The 16886-nt window shown below is 55.8% G+C and overlaps 6 protein-coding genes across 6 annotated transcripts; 3 read left to right on the top strand and 3 right to left on the bottom strand.

Moving 5' to 3' along the window:
• Positions 1–876: 876 nt before the first annotated feature.
• On the top strand, positions 877–3099 carry NCS54_00560600 (Nsp1-C domain-containing protein; the record flags this gene model as incomplete). Its single annotated transcript, XM_053151103.1, has 2 exons — positions 877–2853; positions 2911–3099. The coding sequence occupies 2 exons, from the start codon at positions 877–879 to the stop codon at positions 3097–3099; spliced, it is 2166 nt and encodes a 721-aa protein (XP_053007078.1).
• A 437-nt stretch (positions 3100–3536) lies between these two features.
• On the bottom strand, positions 3537–4073 carry NCS54_00560700 (ATP synthase F1 subunit epsilon; the record flags this gene model as incomplete). The annotated part of the gene is made up of 2 exons (XM_053151104.1): positions 3859–4073; positions 3537–3774 (listed from the first exon to the last, which is right to left on the bottom strand). The coding sequence occupies exons 1-2, from the start codon at positions 3975–3977 to the stop codon at positions 3537–3539; spliced, it is 357 nt and encodes a 118-aa protein (XP_053007079.1). The 5' UTR covers positions 3978–4073.
• Positions 4074–7391: 3318 nt separating this feature from the next.
• NCS54_00560800 (Hypothetical protein) lies at positions 7392–8478 on the top strand (the record flags this gene model as incomplete). The annotated part of the gene is made up of 5 exons (XM_053151105.1): positions 7392–7452; positions 7541–7847; positions 7919–8160; positions 8215–8285; positions 8347–8478. 5 exons carry the CDS (start codon positions 7392–7394, stop codon positions 8476–8478), a joined length of 813 nt encoding a protein of 270 aa, XP_053007080.1.
• Positions 8479–8908: 430 nt separating this feature from the next.
• Positions 8909–10491, bottom strand: NCS54_00560900 (Diphthamide biosynthesis protein 4; the record flags this gene model as incomplete). The annotated part of the gene is made up of 3 exons (XM_053151106.1): positions 8909–9485; positions 9945–10058; positions 10112–10491. 3 exons carry the CDS (start codon positions 10489–10491, stop codon positions 8909–8911), a joined length of 1071 nt encoding a protein of 356 aa, XP_053007081.1.
• A 333-nt stretch (positions 10492–10824) lies between these two features.
• On the top strand, positions 10825–12969 carry NCS54_00561000 (Pre-mRNA-splicing ATP-dependent RNA helicase PRP28; the record flags this gene model as incomplete). Its single annotated transcript, XM_053151107.1, has 1 exon — positions 10825–12969. The coding sequence occupies one exon, from the start codon at positions 10825–10827 to the stop codon at positions 12967–12969; it is 2145 nt and encodes a 714-aa protein (XP_053007082.1).
• A 198-nt stretch (positions 12970–13167) lies between these two features.
• On the bottom strand, positions 13168–16660 carry NCS54_00561100 (Valine--tRNA ligase; the record flags this gene model as incomplete). Its single annotated transcript, XM_053151108.1, has 5 exons — positions 13168–13574; positions 13626–14651; positions 14704–16353; positions 16412–16567; positions 16630–16660. The coding sequence occupies 5 exons, from the start codon at positions 16658–16660 to the stop codon at positions 13168–13170; spliced, it is 3270 nt and encodes a 1089-aa protein (XP_053007083.1).
• Between the last annotated feature and the right edge of the window lie 226 nt (positions 16661–16886).

Consider the following 16886-nt stretch of genomic DNA (forward strand, 5'->3'; position numbering starts at 1 on the left):
GGTCCGGCCAAATATACTTGGTATGATCAAGAAAGGAGGTCGACCGCATCTGCGAGTTCTGGAAGCTTGCCCACTCCAACGCATAGGTACATCACGTGGGGCTACTTACTGTGCGCGCCTCATCCATTCGCAAGCCTGGTCTATTCCTTGCCGAGCACACCGTTCTTTGCGTGGATGTTTAAAATGATCATACGGGCTTGTTCTTATGTGTATGCAGATAAATTTGCTTCTTCTTCTTCTTCTTCACCGCCTTGTGTATATGATGGCTCTGTTAAAACTTGGGTATACCTCAAAGAACACCGTTGCAATCATTGGCGGAATGGGCCGTTTCCAGCTTCAGAGTATCAATATCAAGATAACAAACACACGAGGAATGCCGCAACTTCGTACTCGCGATCAACACTCTGCGTGAAAATGTATTTCACGTGTCTCATCGAACAGCTCACATGGAACCATCACGCAAGATTCACGACTCTATCCTTCTCATCGAGATCGCATGTACTACAAGTACCTAACCTGTAGGCTCGCTGGGGAGTACCGTTTAAAACGGCCCCTACATCAAAGAGCTACCTAGGACGATGGCTAGAAACAGACTAGCTCAGGCACCTCCTTAGACAACTGTGAGTGGTGAGGTTCAGGCGCGTCCCCACAAAAAAAGCTCCCATGTGCTGTAAGGTCCGTCTTCAATCACCCCGTTGCCATCGACGACAAGAACCTCTCCCATCTCAACTTTTCGCGCTGACATCCCAGGTCTCTTTGTCGGTCATCAGGAACCTCGTCTCCAAGGCGCCGAGCATCACGTGGACGCATCAGAGATACTGCGATCGACAATTCCCCCGACGCGAGGAAGCTGATCCTCAACCTCCAACCGCCATCATGTCGTTCAGCTTTGGAGGCACAGGCGGCTCTTCGGGCGCGCCAAACAACAACACAACGTCCACTGCGCCGGCTTCGGGCGGTCTCTTTGGAGCTGCGGCGGGAACACCTAAGTTCTCCTTTGGGGGTGCCACTGCCGGTAGCAGCACTACACCCGCGGGCAACCCAGGCGGTTTGTTTGGTCAACAAACTGGCGCCTCGGCGCAAAAGCCTGCTGGCGGTCTCTTTGGAGGCTCTGCGACTAACAACGCTTCTACCACACCGGCATCGACTGGAACCGGGCTCTTCGGCGGCGGTGCCTCTACGACTCCCTCATCGGGCGGCCTTTTTGGAGGAGGTGGTGCTTCTACCACTCCTGCGACAACTGCTACGACGGGAGGACTGTTTGGTGGAGGTGCCACCACTTCAACCACGCCTGCGAGCGGAGGGCTATTTGGAAACAACGGAAACGCTGCCAACAAGCCTGCAGGTAACCTATTTGGTGGTGCTAACACTACTACTCCTGCCAGTGGTGGTGGTCTGTTTGGTGGACAGAACAATGCCACCCAGGCACAAACCGCAGCCACCACCTCAGCTGCCCCGGCATCTGGACTGTTTGCGAGCACTGGTAACTCTTTGTTCGGAAACAAGGCAGCCTCCACCGCGCCGACTGCGACCCCCGCGAAGCCAACCTTTGCTCTGCCATCGACGACACCAGCCGGAGCACCACCTGCGGACTCTTCGAAGCCTGGCGGATCCAACCTTTTCGGAAACGCAGGTGCTCAGACATCCACCACACCCTCTCTCTTTGGAGCGAAGCCGGCGAACACCTCGGCTCCCGCTCAGCCCAGCACAACCACAGCAGCCTCATCCGGTCTCTTTGGAGGCGCGCAGTCTGGCGCCAGCGCCCCTTCTGGAGGGCTCTTCGGCGGTGGTGCCCCAGCCTCTACTACCGCTCCGTCATCAGGTGGACTTTTCGGTGGCGCAAAGACCGAGACAGCTGCACCAGCCGCTTCCCAAGCAGCCGGTTCGACACCTTCTACTACCTCAACCCTGTTTGGTGCTAAGCCCGCGGCTCCTGCGGCAGCTACTCAGAGCTCGACACCTGCTGGCGGACTCTTTGGAGGTGCGGCAACAACATCTGTTGATGCTACCACTTCGACTCCTGCGACTGCTGGAGGTTTGTTCGGCGCCAAGCCTGCTGCAACCACAGCCGCAGCTGCAACTACGGCGGCTCCAGCAACGGCTTCGAGCGCGGGTGGTCTCTTTGGTGGCGCCCCGAAGCCTTCTACCGAGTCGACGGCGCCCAAGCCTGCGGGCGGCTTGTTTGGAACACCGGCCACCACCCAGGCTCAGACATCTGCAACTACAGCTGCTCCTGCAACTGCGGCAACGACAACCGCAGCGCCAGCAAGCAGCCTGTTCGGAGCCAAGGCGGCCACGACTACAGACGCCAGCAAGGACGCAGCGAAGCCTGCCGCTCAGAACGGAACCAGTGCTCTAGGTGCCTCCACGACTGGACCTACCTCACAGATGGCCCGGCTCAAGAACAAGACCATGGAGGACATTGTGACGCGATGGGCCTCGGATCTGTCCAAGTACCAGAAGGAGTTCAAGGAGCAGGCTACCACTGTGTCCAGCTGGGACAGAAGCCTCGTAGACAACGGCGAGAAGATCCAGAAGTTGTACCTGGATACTTTTGAGGCGGAGCGAAGAAGCCATGAGATTGAGCGACAGCTTGCGGCTGTGGAGAACCAGCAGGATGAGCTCGAGGCTTGGCTTGATCGTTATGAGTCGGAGGTCCAGGACATGTTTGCCAAGCAGCTTGGTCCCGGCGAGCAGTTGGCAGGTCCTGACCAGGAGCGGGAGCGCACATACAAGCTCGCAGAGAAGCTGATGCAACAATTGGATGAGAAGTCGAGGGACCTCACTAAGATGGTCAAGGAGATCAATGACATTTCAGGCACACTTAACAAGGGTGCTAAGCCCGAGGACCCTGTAAGTTTCATGCCCCCATGGTCAAGGGTGAGCAAAGTTACTGACCAAGCGACACAGCTGAGCCAGATCGTCCGGGTTCTCAACGGCCACCTCACACAGCTGCAGTGGATCGATGCTAATGCCTCGGCCCTCCAGTCCAAGGTGACGGCGGCCCAAAAGTCGAGCAGCAACCTTGGAAGCCACTACGGCAGCTCGGATAATGATGCGGCGGAGAGCTTCTACCGTTCGTACATGGGGCGACGATAAGCGGGAGGTGGACGAGTGTAATTCATTGGGAATGGAGTTTGGGCAAGGACTCTATGTAATTCTGTAGTAGCAAGATGGAAGACCAAGTCACACAGACAGACAGACATGGTCGGAGAGCAATCAAGACGAGATGAGACGTGGGAGGTACACATGAGATGCGATGCGATGCGATGCGGAAACCTGTAGAGTGCGCGGATGCGTGAATGTTTCTTGTACACTAGTTTAGACTGTGGAAAAAGGGAACCTCTGGATGATGTGTCATTTCATACAATATCATATCCATCCCATCGAGTCGACGACGATCGTGTGAATGTGTTTGGTTGGTTGGTGTCCGTTGTCTTGACGAGCCGAAATAAAATCTCTCGCAATTGAGTGGCTTCCCCGCGCAAAGCTTTGCCCGACCTATCCGGTAACGAAGATGTGGAAAAATGAGAGGTTTAGTTCTGCTCGCCGCCCTGCTCCTTGGTGATCTCGTCGCTGTTGATGGACAAGTCAGTAAAGGGGTCGCCTGGCGCATCAATTGGGTAGTTGGAGGGGACGTACATGTGCTTGGAGAGGCGCTCGAGGTGCTGCTGCTGCTCCTGGAGCTTCTTCTTGAGCTCAATGAGCTTCTCCTTCTCGCGCTGGCGGATGGCGTAGTCCTCGTTGGCCTTCTCTCGTCGCTGGAAGGCGTCACTGTGGAACAGAGGTTAGGATCAATTGATGTCTTGGTGATGCGAATTGATGCAAATCCATCCGCGGCCGGAGGGAGGAACTTACCCAGGACCGCCGGTCTTGGGAGGAGCACCGGTAGCACCCTCGGTCATGACGCGGGGGGTGGTCGAGAAGCATCGAACGGGCCGGAAGGTGGCCGTCTGGCGGAAAGTTGTTCGGAGCATGGTTGTTGATATGTCTTGTGAAAGACTAGGTTGAAGGGTGAAGGTAGAGGCGTTTTGTGTGTGTAGCGATGACGTGGGGAAAGGTTGGAGAAGTGGTTGCGAAGAGCCGAGAGCAATTGGCCGGATGATCTGATGAGCAGCGAGCTGTCTGGGTTCGGGTCAGGCTTCGGGCCATAGAGCGGTACATCTACAACATAGAAATTTACAGCGGCTTCACAGGTACTCTGCTAAGACGGTCGCACGGTTGGCGGTAAATCCCGGCCCCGTCCGCTTGGGAGCTCGGATCTGGGAGCCTGTCAGCGCGGACGAGTGAGCCTACGGGATTGAAGAATTCGAGCAGCCAGGGTCAGGATCGCTTCTAGGGTTCCCTGTAAGGCTGCAGTGAACGGACGTTTTGTTTGTCTATTCTGTAAAGTTTTGGTAATTCCCGTCGTGATCTTAAAGAGAGAAACCCATTAAGAAGGCCCCCAAAGTCAAGACTTCATGATCCAGCAGAGACATCCATCGCCAACAGAACAGATGCCTCCTCTCAGGTGACGGGGCGGGTGGCGTGGAGTTGTACCGCGTATGGAGCAGGCGATGGGGCTGCTGTGCGGAGGGAAATAAAACTGACAGGCTAGATAGCCGGTTCGGAAGCAGAGGCAGGCAGGCAGAGATCACCAGATATTTGCTGCAAAAGGCCTCGGATGGCACACAATCTCTCACCTTGCCCAGGACTTTAGTGATCAGGTGGACACCCATTGACCATGGTGTTGCTGGTTGACCTCGGGTCTTGATTGGGTAACACACGTCTAAGAGGCACTTTGACAGACGCAATCATCAATTGCACCAAGAGAGGAGAAGAGGGAAGGATTGTTGATAAAATGATTCAAAAATCATCAAAAAAGACTCTCAAGATCTTTTCAAACTAATGTAATTTTACCCAAATTCTTCCCCTTGTTGAGATACAAGCGGTCCAGTTGTTGGTGTTTCTGGAACCATGGGCATGTTTCTTCCCAGCTGAAGTGGTGGCAACGACGTCAGCGGGCCCTGCAAAACAGACCAACGCCATGCGGCGCAGCTCGGGCAGACGGCTGCAATGCTAATGAGCCCCCATGATGGGCACGTCTTGTCTGATGGAGAGACGTTTGATGAAGGTTCATGCTGTCTTGTAAGTGAGTTTTTTGCAGGTTCCGCCTGTGAGCATTCCAAATAATCCAAACCATCCACGGCCAAAAGTCTGCTCCACAGACGTGTACGCCTTGATAAGACTGTGAATAAGAAAACAAGGTTGTGCCGCCGACCAGCTGACCTATTGTAAAGGTCGAGGCAAGGCGAGGCGAGGCATCACGCTCTTTGTTGTTGTAGGCAGCTTTGGGCATGATGAGTCAATCGCCACGGCCCAACCAATGTTGGTTGCGTTTGAAGTGGCACAGGCAGCGAGGAGAGCAGAGCGCCTCATGCTTGGTCGCCGTTTCAGCCCGTATCAGGGTGGACAGAATACGAATAACATGGAGACGGTTGGTAATTAAAAAGGCGTGCAAGATGCTATTAGTTTTTAGTGAAGGGTGTGCAGATGATAAACGTCGCCTTCATCGCTGGTCGGATATTTTGGACTCTATTGCCTGTCCCACGAGCCTCGTGTCGGCACTTGTGTGACTGCTCGCCTGCTCTGGCACGCCAAGGGGAGGATGAAGGGGGGTCACCAGCACTGGATTCTGGGAGACGAATTTGGGCGCATGATGACGATGATGACGATGACGGCGATGACGATTTTGGGGGCCCCCTCCATCCATCCATCGTTTCGTTTCGCTGCTGTTCCCTGTGCTTCGTTTCTTCACTCCTGGGAATTCCAGCCGCTCGTTGCTCAGCCGTTGACGTGTCGTTCCGCAACATGACGGCTCATATCGGGTCTAGTCAGGTCAAGCATTCGAGGGAGGAAGGGAGGGGTTCTGGTCTATTGTCTCGAAAGTCTCGGGTCAGGGGGCTGGGCGAGGCTGCAGGGACTGACTGATAAGGGCACTATGCTTTCCAGGGCGGATTGTTGTTGATCGTAATTGGACCTTGATTATGTTGGTTGAGTAGATACTGTGCTGCCGTTAGAAGCGAAGCTGGGCAATTTACAACTCGTTGATAGCCAGGTAGGATGTGCAAAGGCAGCCTGCCAATTGGGCATCTTATCCAGCACGTGAGGCTGTCAATAGGAACTCATTCCACGCCTTGCCATGAACAGCTGAGGCACTCTCGTCAAGGCTGAGGTGGAGGATCCAGGCGATGACAACAATGCCTTATTGCATCCCGCCCACTAACAGGCCGTGCCCACTGTGACGGCAAAGGGGTGCCCTGGAACTTCAGTGGGACTCGACTCGACAGCTGGTGGGCAGTGCTTGCCAGTTCCTCGAGGGTACGTACCGAGGCCAGGGCAGTGGGCACCTCACTGATTGCCTGTGCTTAGCACTACTAGAAGCCAGAGGAAGGGGGCAATGGAGCTCCAGGGCACTGAGTCTTCGATGCCTCCACGTTTTCGCTCACTCCCGCCCGTCGTCAACCAAAACTTGCCCAATCCCCCAACAACCCCCGAAGCCCGACTTGGACTTGGATCCTCTACCTAACTTACCTACCTACCTACCATCCGCCGTCCCGCAAAACCACTTCTTTTTTTCACCTTCTCCCCCCCGTGCAGTCACCTTCTACTTGATTGAGCTCTCCAGCTTTACCTTTGATAATTCTCCCCTTTTCCTTCACGTCACTCCTACAGATTCCCGACTTTAGGTATGTTTGCGACCTCGTTCTGACCCCTTTCCTCTCCCCTGAGCAGCGGCGCCTGTCCTGTCGCTGCACCTGTACCTGTTTGTTTGTGTTGTTGTGCCCTTTTGCCCCCCCCTCTGTCGTCATTGCCCCCCCTCCCTCAGCGAAAGGAGAACACGCACCCATCAAATGCCCCTTGGAGTCCTCGACGCCTTCAACCACCGCGAACAACGGAGCCTCATCTCCATCGTCGACGATATTCTCCGACAAGGCGTACGGTTACATGCTCAGACGCTGCATCGCTTGTCCCCTGCTGCCACGCCTTTCCAGGAGCAGCTGTTTGAAACCCCCCCGCCACTGACGGGCCAAGCAAGAGCGGGGAGCCTCACCGAGTCGTTCGTCGCTCGCTCGCTCTAGCCACGCACTAACAGGCGGCGCGCAACTGCTTCTCCCTCTTCAATCGCCCATAAACTCCATCGACCCGTCGCCCCTCGTCACTTCGCTCCGTCATCTTTCATCGCCGCCTCGACTCATTCGCAAATCCGCGCTGGTTCGATTCTTTCTTCGCTTCCTTTGCGCTTGCCCTTTTTTACTTACCCACCTACCGCACCGCTTTGTTTACCTCTCGTCTGACAGCACCCCCTTTACTAACTCGCTTTGGAACCACAGTCGTCAAACACCGCCAAAATGGGTCACGAAGATGCTGTCTACCTGGCCAAGCTTGCTGAGCAGGCTGAGCGCTACGAGGGTATGTGTTGCATGTCGAAGAATTCAATCGACCTTGCCTGCCTTTTTATCGATCGCGCGCTGACACTGGGCGCGCGCGCCTTTCGCAGAGATGGTCGAGAACATGAAGATTGTCGCTTCTGAGGACCGCGATCTCACCGTTGAGGAGCGAAACCTTCTGTCCGTCGCCTACAAGAACGTCATTGGCGCTCGCCGTGCTTCTTGGCGCATAGTCACCTCCATCGAACAGAAGGAGGAGTCTAAGGGCAACTCTTCTCAGGTCACCCTTATCAAGGAGTACCGACAGAAGATCGAGGCCGAGCTTGCCAAGATCTGCGACGACATCCTCGAGGTCCTTGACCAGCACCTCATTCCCTCTGCCAAGTCCGGCGAGTCCAAGGTCTTCTACCACAAGATGTAGGCGCATCCACGATGGCCACCACCGGCCGCTTGACCGCAACCCGTCATGTGCTGACCCAGCCCTACAGGAAGGGTGACTACCACCGTTACCTCGCCGAGTTCGCCATCGGTGACCGCCGCAAGGACTCTGCCGACAAGTCCCTCGAGGCCTACAAGGCTGCTACTGAGGTCGCTCAGACCGAGCTGCCCCCTACCCACCCCATCCGCCTTGGTCTCGCCCTCAACTTCTCCGTCTTCTACTACGAGATCCTCAACGCTCCCGACCAGGCTTGCCACCTTGCCAAGCAGGCATTCGACGATGCCATTGCTGGTATGTCTTGGTGCCTACCGTTCTCTTGATCCCCCGCTGACTCTTATCGTACAGAGCTTGATACCCTGAGCGAGGAGAGCTACAAGGACTCCACGCTTATTATGCAGCTCCTCCGCGACAACCTTGTACGTTTTCCGCGATACCTGGCTTTCAATGACGACGGTGATGGCTAACATGTTGAAACAGACCCTCTGGACCTCTTCTGAGGCCGAGACCTCTGCTGCTGGTCAGGCTGAGGCTCCCAAGGAGGAGGCTGCCGCACCTGCCGCTGACGCCCCCGCCCCCGCCGCCCAGGCTGAGGAGCCCAAGGCCGAGTAGAGTGACAAAGTATGATTGGTCTATGCAGGTGTCAGGTGGGCTGGTGTCTACGGAGTGGACGGAAGACCTCGTTTTTGATCAAGAGCTTCGGCATCGTTTCGGTACACAGACAAGCACCATGGAGGGGCTGACTTTTTCCACCAACGGGCTGGCAGGGGTCTTGAGGAGAGCACTTGGACGTTCTGCTTTTAGACTTTTAATGCGTTGACCGTCTGGACAATAAAAATACTAAAATTACTTTCAATACACGATGATACATGATTGGTGACAATGGGATTGGATGTTGAGCCTCGAGGCATGTTGCATTCAGCAGGGGCCATATGAACCGTGGCTCTGGTCATGGGTTGTAGCTGCAAGGTAGGCTGTTACGGTTTCAGTCATGACAATGCACAAACAACATGGGTGTTTCTCTTGTGGGATGTTTTGGGTGTCAACTCTTTTTGGTGATATCATCTGAAGGCGGCGTCTCATCATCTTCAACGTCCATGACAGCAAAGTGAACTCTCAGCCATAGACTGCAGTCTAGACATGCAACCACCAACTCCCCTTCGTCACTGACTTCCTCCAGATCCGTCTCTCGAAATACATAGCTCCTCTCGTTTCCACAGCGGCAGGGACGATACCAGCACTCGTCATCCTCGTCAAAGGCAAGGTCATCCAAGTCGACGTTTTCTACACCCGTCTGAAAGGCTGTGTCCCGACTTGCAGCACCAGCAGGGCGAGATACACGTAGGGCAGCGTCGTAGGCAGCCCGTGATGAAGGGCTGGAGAGGACGTTGAGAGCAGTGGCGATTTGGTCAACAGTGAAGAAGTCAGAAGAATCTGAGGCGGCGACCTTGTCGGGATGGTTGCGGAGGAGGGCGCGGTGGTAGGCGCGCTTTATGAGGGGCGTGGGGTCTTGCTGGGTGTCGAGGAGGGTTGCTGTCAGGTTGAGGACTTGATAGTGCGTCGCCGTGCCGGAGACGGCGGAAAAGTCTGTAGAAGATGCCATGGAGGTTGGTCTTGGGCTATGAGGGAAACATTGGGATATGAGGAAGTGGAGATGGCGGATTGTGTGAGTCTTGAATCTGAAAATCTTGGGATTTAGACATCTTGATATCACGTGACGGGGATATGTCCAACAAGATCTGGAAAGGAAACAAGCCATTGGCTTTCGTGAATGCTTGTTAGCATTGTAGCTTGCCATGGAGTCATTCAGCGCTGCCGTATAAAGTGTTTCGTCCAGTAGTAGTGATACAGCATTGGATCATTGGGGAGCTGAGAGCACTGGGGCTGGTCCACGATATGGCACAAGTCACCAAAGAAAAGTCGGCTTCTGTCGATGCGTAAAGTCGTTGCTTGAGACTGTTGCAGAGATTCTTGTACATAATAATACACGGGTACATGTACAGGTACGCCAAAGCAGGTCATTCCATCTCTCATCGTCTCCTCTATTTGGGGAACTTTGTCCAGCCATATTTGCCCACCTGTCACGGCAGTTAGCATAATGAACGGAGTTGAGATGAGTACTATAACTTGCCCTCTTCCAGCGCTTGATGAGGCTGGGCATCTCCAACATGGCCTTTCTCCTCTGCTCCATCCTGGATCACAGTTAGCAATTGTCCACTCCGGCATTGGCAATTGAGCCTCGTACTTGGCAATCATGTGTCGTTCGTGGATGTGACCCTTGACCTTTTGTCCCACACCAGTACCCTTCACCCTCAGACCGTGCTCGACCCGGTGAGCAAGACGGTACTCGGTGCCCTTGCGAGTGTCGGGCAGCAGGTCCTCGACGCCGTGCTCGCGGGCCATCTTGACCAGCTCAGCCTGGCGGCGCTGCGAGTAGACGGGGTCTTGCCACTTGCCGGTCACGGGGTGCCTGTAGAAGCGGAAGGGGTCCGGCCGGGACTCTTGGGAGGGCGTCTTGGGGCTCCCCTCGGGGACGATGGCGGCGGGGGGGTATCGGGCGAAGAAGCGCTGCAGGGGCGTTGGCAGCGACTTTGCCAGCTGGATGAGCTGCGACGGGGATGCCATTGTGCTAGGGGCCGGTCAATCGCATGTCCCGCGGGGGAGAGGAAGGGTTCGGTTCGAGATGGAGTCGTTGACTTTGAGAGCCTCTCCAATTGATTTGATCGATCATGTCGAGGCTGACGTCCCAAGTTTTCGAGTGCGGGCCCACTTTTGACAGGCGGGTCATGATTGGTTGATGGGTTGCAGCCTCCAATGCTTAATTCCACAGCCTCGCCGACTCTAGCAACATCCATTTCAATCAGCCATCAGTCATCACTTACAGTGGCGGGCGGGTGCCTGCTTTGAATCTTATTCTCTCTCTTTCTCCTATTCATCTCCAAGACACACACAGAAACCATGCCTCTCGATATCGAAGAGATCCTACGAAAGAAAAAGGCAGCAGACGCTGCCGCCGCCAAGCCTAGGTTCATCCCTAAGGCCCAACGAGAGCGACTGGCAGCTGAAAAGGCCAAAAAGGAAGAGGAAGACAAGAAGCGCAAGGCCGCAGAGGATGCCCAACGACGACGCGAGGATGAACAGAAATGGGCTGCCCGACCAAACGGCTCATCATCGACGCCTGGCGAATCGACGAATGGCTCCTCTTCACGGGTGCCCACGGGGCCCAAGGCCATGAACCAGGAGAATGGTCGTGGAAGAGGGCGTGAAGGGAAAAAGGGAGACAAAGCGAACGGGGATAAGCGCTCAGCAGAGGACATCGAGGCGTCTCTTTTACGATCACGATATCTCGGCCCCGAAGTAAATCAACAGTCCAACTTTTCGGCAAAGAAGAAGCGAATGCGCACGACGGAGAGAAAGTTCAACTTTGAATGGGACGCCGATGAAGATACATCACGCGACAACGATCCCTTATACACGCGGCAGAGCGCCAACCACAATGGATCCTTTGCTGGCGTCGGCGGCGAGTTTGACGAGGAGGCCGAGGAGCGAGCTCGCAAGCGCGCGAGGATGATCGAGCAGAGAGACCCGGAGAACGGAAAGGAGCGAGCGAAGGGATTCATGGAGGACTTCTTCCGAGCTCGCGACAAGGCCCGGCAACGCGCGGATCGTACAGGTCTGGGCAAGCGGTGGTCAGAGAAGTCGCTGGATGAGATGCGCGAGCGCGACTGGCGCATCTTCAAGGAGGACTTTGGTATTGCGACAAAGGGCGGCATGATCCCTAACCCCATGCGCAACTGGCGCGAGTCGAATCTGCCACCTCGACTGCTCAGCATCGTCGACCAGGTCGGCTATAAGGAGCCTACACCCATTCAGAGAGCTGCCATCCCCATCGCTCTCCAGGCTCGCGACCTCATCGGTGTCGCCGTTACCGGTTCCGGAAAGACGGCGGCCTTCCTTCTGCCGCTGCTGGTGTACATCTCCGACCTACCACCCCTGGAGGATCATAATAAGAACGATGGCCCGTACGCCCTCATCCTCGCCCCGACTCGAGAACTGGTGCAGCAGATTGAGACCGAAGCCAAGAAGTTTGCTGACCCCCTCGGCTTCCGCTGCGTGAGCATTGTTGGTGGTCACTCCCTCGAAGAACAAGCATACGCCCTTCGCAACGGTGCCGAGATCATCGTCGCCACACCCGGTCGTCTGGTGGACTGCATTGAGCGCCGACTCCTGGTGCTCGGCCAGTGCTGCTATGTCATCATGGATGAGGCCGACCGCATGATCGATCTAGGCTTTGAGGAGTCAGTCAATAAGATCCTCGACGCCCTGCCCGTCTCGAACGAGAAGCCCGACACGGACGATGCAGAGAATGCGCAGCTAATGAAGCGCTACCTCGGCGGCAACGACCGCTACCGCCAGACCATGATGTACACGGCCACCATGCCTCCGCTCGTCGAGAAGATTGCAAAGAAGTACCTCCGCCGCCCGGCTGTCGTTACCATCGGCAACGCCGGTGAGGCTGTTGACACGGTTGAGCAGCGCGTCGAGTTCGTCTCGGGCGAGGACCGCCGTAAGAAGCGTCTACAGGAGATCCTCTCCTCCGAGGCCTTTGCACCCCCCATCATCGTCTTTGTCAACATCAAGCGCAACTGCGATGCTGTCGCGCGAGACATCAAGGCCATGGGGTGGTCTGCCGTCACACTACACGGTTCAAAGACCCAGGAGCAGCGAGAGGCCGCCCTGGCTTCGGTGCGTGCCGGACACACACAAGTGCTGGTCGCCACCGATCTTGCTGGTCGTGGTATCGATGTTCCCGACGTTTCTCTCGTCGTCAACTTCAACATGGCCACCAACATCGAGAGTTACACCCATCGTATCGGTCGTACCGGTCGTGCCGGCAAGAGTGGTGTTGCAATCACCTTCCTGGGCAACGAGGATGCGGATACCATGTACGATCTGAAGCAGATCCTCAGCAAGAGCTCTATTTCAAAGGTGCCAGAAGAGCTGAGGAGACACGAGGCTGCGCAGTCGAGACCGGTACGCGGTGGAGGTGGTGCAGCAAGGAGAGAAAAGGAGGAAGCGCCTGGGAAAGGAGGGTGGCAGTAATAATAGAATGGACGCTTTTGTATGGATAGTTTCAATGGGAACATAATGAAATCATCACTCGATAGTGTTGCAGTGAACTAATATCGTGTACTCTTTAACGTAACATTCATTTCCATTTCTCTTTTACTGCTTTTCTACATGTCATCCAATAGCAGAAGCACATCCCATGCCCTGTCTAGTATAGGAGTCTTGTCTAGTCTACTCGAGCTTCAGCTGCTCAAACTGCTTGATGGTCTCCTCGAAGCTGGTGAGCTCCTGCTTGGCGTCGGCCAACCTCTTCTGGTCCGTCTCGCGGATGGCGTCCGAGGCCTTCTCGAGGTATCCAGGGTCGTTGAGGATCTTCTCCTGCTTCTGGATGCTGCTTCGGGCCTTGTCCAGCTTCTTCTGCGCCTTGGCGATCTCGGCGTCGATGTCGACGCGGCCCTTGACGTGCAGGAAGACAGCCGCCTCCGTGGACACGGGGTAGGCGACGCAGCCGGCCGGCCGAGTGGCATCGGGCGACAGGATCTCGACGCCCTTGATACCCTTGCCACTGAGGGTCTTGATGGAGGCGACCTGCTCCTTGACAGTAGCCAGGGAGGTGTCGTTGTAGGCCTGGATGATGACTATAAACGAGTTAGCGCCTTGATTATAATAGGTAAAGATTGATTACTTACCCTCGACGTCATCCTTGAGGGCGTACTCGGCCATCAATGATCGAGTGGCCTTGACGCAGCCCAGAACAAGCTCGTAAGCACGCTCAGACTCGGGGTCGTCAAGCTCCTCAGTGTAGGTGGGGTACTTGGCAACCATGATAGACTTGGTCTCGTCCTCGGGTCTCCGGGGCATTCGCTGCCACATCTCCTCAGTAATGAAGGGCATGAAGGGGTGGATCATGGTCAGGGCGGCCTCGAGAGCCGTGTACAGGGTCTGGATGGCCGAGTTGCGCTCCTCCTCGGTGCCATCTCGGATGATGGACTTGGAGTTTTCGATGTAAACATCGCAAAGCTCGTTGTACCAGTAGCGGTAGATGATGAGCGTCGACTTGGAGAACTCGCGGTCCTCAAGAGCGCGGTTGATATCCTTGGCAGCAGTGTTCATCTTGTGGAGGATCCATCGCTCGGCCAGAGTCTTGCCGCGGGCAATGCCCGACTTGGAGGGAGTGAAGTCCTGAGGAAGACTTCCAAGGACGTACTTGGTCGCCTGGAAGATCTTGTTACAGAACTTTCGGTATCCGTGGATGATCTTGACGTCCAGGTTGATATCTCCACCACCAGTGGTGGCATTGATCATGGTGAAGCGCAGAGCATCGGCACCACACTGGGGGATACCATCAGGGAAGGCAGTCTTCTGGTACTTGGTGGCCTTGGCGACCTCGCTGGGGTGCAGGTTGCCCTGCAGGAGCTTCTCGTGGAGATAGTCCAGCTTGACACCGGCAATGACGTCCAGGGGGTCAACGACGTTACCCAAACTCTTGCTCATCTTCCTACCCTCGGAATCTCGGACCAGACTGTGGCAGTAGACCTCCTTGAAGGGGATATCGCCCGTCATCTTGAGTCCGAGCATGATCATTCTGGCAATCCAGAAGAAGAGAATATCCCAACCAGTCTCCAGGACGGATGTGGGGTACAGGGTCTCGAGGTCATGGGTCTTGTTGGGCCAGCCCAGGGTGCTGAAGGGCCAGAGGCCAGAAGAGAACCATGCTGTTTATGCGGTCAGTTGCTAATATCCAATAGTATTTCACGGGTAACTCACTGTCAAGAACATCCTCATCACGCTGAAGAGTAAACGTCTTGCCGGGCAGGGCAGCCTTGGCCTTCTCCTCGGCCTCCTGCTCAGTCCGGCCAGCAAACCAGAGCTTCTCCTCGGGAATATCTCCAGCGCCTCCCTCGATCTTGGCAAAGTAGACAGGGCACTGATGACCCCACCAGAGCTGTCGGCTGATACACCAGTCATTGATGTCCTCGAGCCATCGGTAGTAGCTCTTCTCAGCAGACTCGGGGCGGATCTTGATGCGGCCGTCTCGGACAGCAGCAAGAGCAGGCTCGGCCAACTCCTTCATGCGAACCCACCACTGAGGCTTCATGAGAGGCTCAATGACGTCCTTGGACTTTTCGCACAGAGGGACCTTCATGGCGTTGTCCTTCTTGTCGACGTACAGACCCTTGGCCTTCAGGTCATCCTGAATGGTGTAACGGACGTCGAATCGCTTCTGGCCCTTGTAGGGGCCGGCGTTCTCGTTCATGAGACCATCATCAGTCAAGATGTTGATAAACTCGAGGTTGTGCTTCTGGCCGAGGGTGAAATCGTTGGGGTCGTGAGCAGGGGTAAGCTTGACGGCACCAGTTCCGAACTCCATGTCGACATACTCGTCGGCAATAATAGGGAGCTTGCGGCCCTCGATAAAGGGGTGAATGGCAGTCTTGCCGATGAGGTGCTTGTACCTGTCGTCCTTGGGGTGGACGGCGATACCAGTGTCACCCAGCATGGTCTCGATACGGGTAGTGGCGACCTCGACGAGCTCGTCGGATCCCTCAATGGGGTACTTGAAGTGAACAATGACACCAAATTCGACCTTCTTGTCGTAGCCAGGGACATCGAGGAGTGTTCGGCCAGTCAGCTCCTTGTTGGCGACCTCGAGGTTAGACAGGGCAGTGTTGAGCTTTGTGCACCAGTTGACAAGTCGGTTAGCACGGTAAATGGTGCCCTCCTCGTGAAGCTGGACCCAAGTCTCGGTAACGGCCGCGGACAGGTTAGCGTCCATGGTGAAAGCCTCTCGGCTCCAGTCGAAAGAACCTCCCAGGCTGGTCAGGGCCTTGTTGATGCGCTTGTGGTACTCATCCTTCCACTGCCAGACGGTGTCGACAAACTTGGCTCGGCCAAGGTCGTGTCGGGTCTTGCCCTCCTTTCTCCAGAGCATGTTCTCGACGACGCTCTGTGTCGAGATACCAGCGTGATCGCAGCCAGGCAGCCAGAGAGTGGTCTTGCCCTGCATTCGGTTCCATCGAACCATGAGATCCTGAAGAGAGTCACCAAGGGCGTGACCCATGTGCAGGGCACCAGTGACGTTGGGGGGAGGGTGGACAATGACGAAGCTGCCCTCGTCCTTGACCTTGCCATCAGGCTTGAACTCGGGCTTGAAGAAGCCCTCCTTCTCCCACCAGCTGTACCATGCCGACTCGACGGCGATGGGGTTGTATGCCTTGAAATGGGGGTCCTCGAACGATCGGATTCGCTTCTTCTCACCCTCGGGGGTGTCCTCGACGTATTCGGGGAGGGGCTCCTCCTCGACCTTCTTCTCCTTGGGCTTCTTCTCCTTGGCTGGCTTGGGGGCGCTCGCGGCGGCCTTTGCCTTCTTGGCCTCGAACTTGGCCTGCTTCTCGGCCTTCTTGCGCTCCTTCTCCACTGCGCCATCATGTTAGACCATCTGGGGTCGAAATCGGTTCGGGGAGGCTTCACATACACTCCTTGGCAGTCTTCACCTTGGCACCGCCCTCGGCACCGGCATCAGCACCGGAGGCATGAACGGGGGTAGCAGACTCGGTGATGCTCTTCTTCTCCTCGGCGGGGACGGCTGGAGGGGTATTGGTAGCGTCTTCAAGGCCCTCGCTGGCGCCGACTATATGATTCCGATGTTAGTCACGCCCTAAATATGCCCCCATTCACAATCCTCATCCTTACTGGGGTTTCCTCGGCCGCTGTTTGTCGCCATGGTGACTCGCGTGGTCGTCAAGGGTCGTCTTGGGGAAGCAGATCGCACGCGAAGTGCTTGCACCGCGAGTCGTCTAAACGTCGTGCCGGAGATGACTGAGCGAAGCCCGTTGTTTTGGGGCTTCAGACACTGTCGCACGCCGGGAATTGACCTAAATAGAGAGAAAAGAGCAAAGATGACTCAGAGTCGAGCCTCGTTGCTACGATTCAAGACGGTTTGGTTTGTA

Source organism: Fusarium falciforme, chromosome 4 (assembly GCF_026873545.1).
Source record: "Fusarium falciforme chromosome 4, complete sequence".
NCBI lineage: Eukaryota > Fungi > Ascomycota > Sordariomycetes > Hypocreales > Nectriaceae > Fusarium > Fusarium falciforme.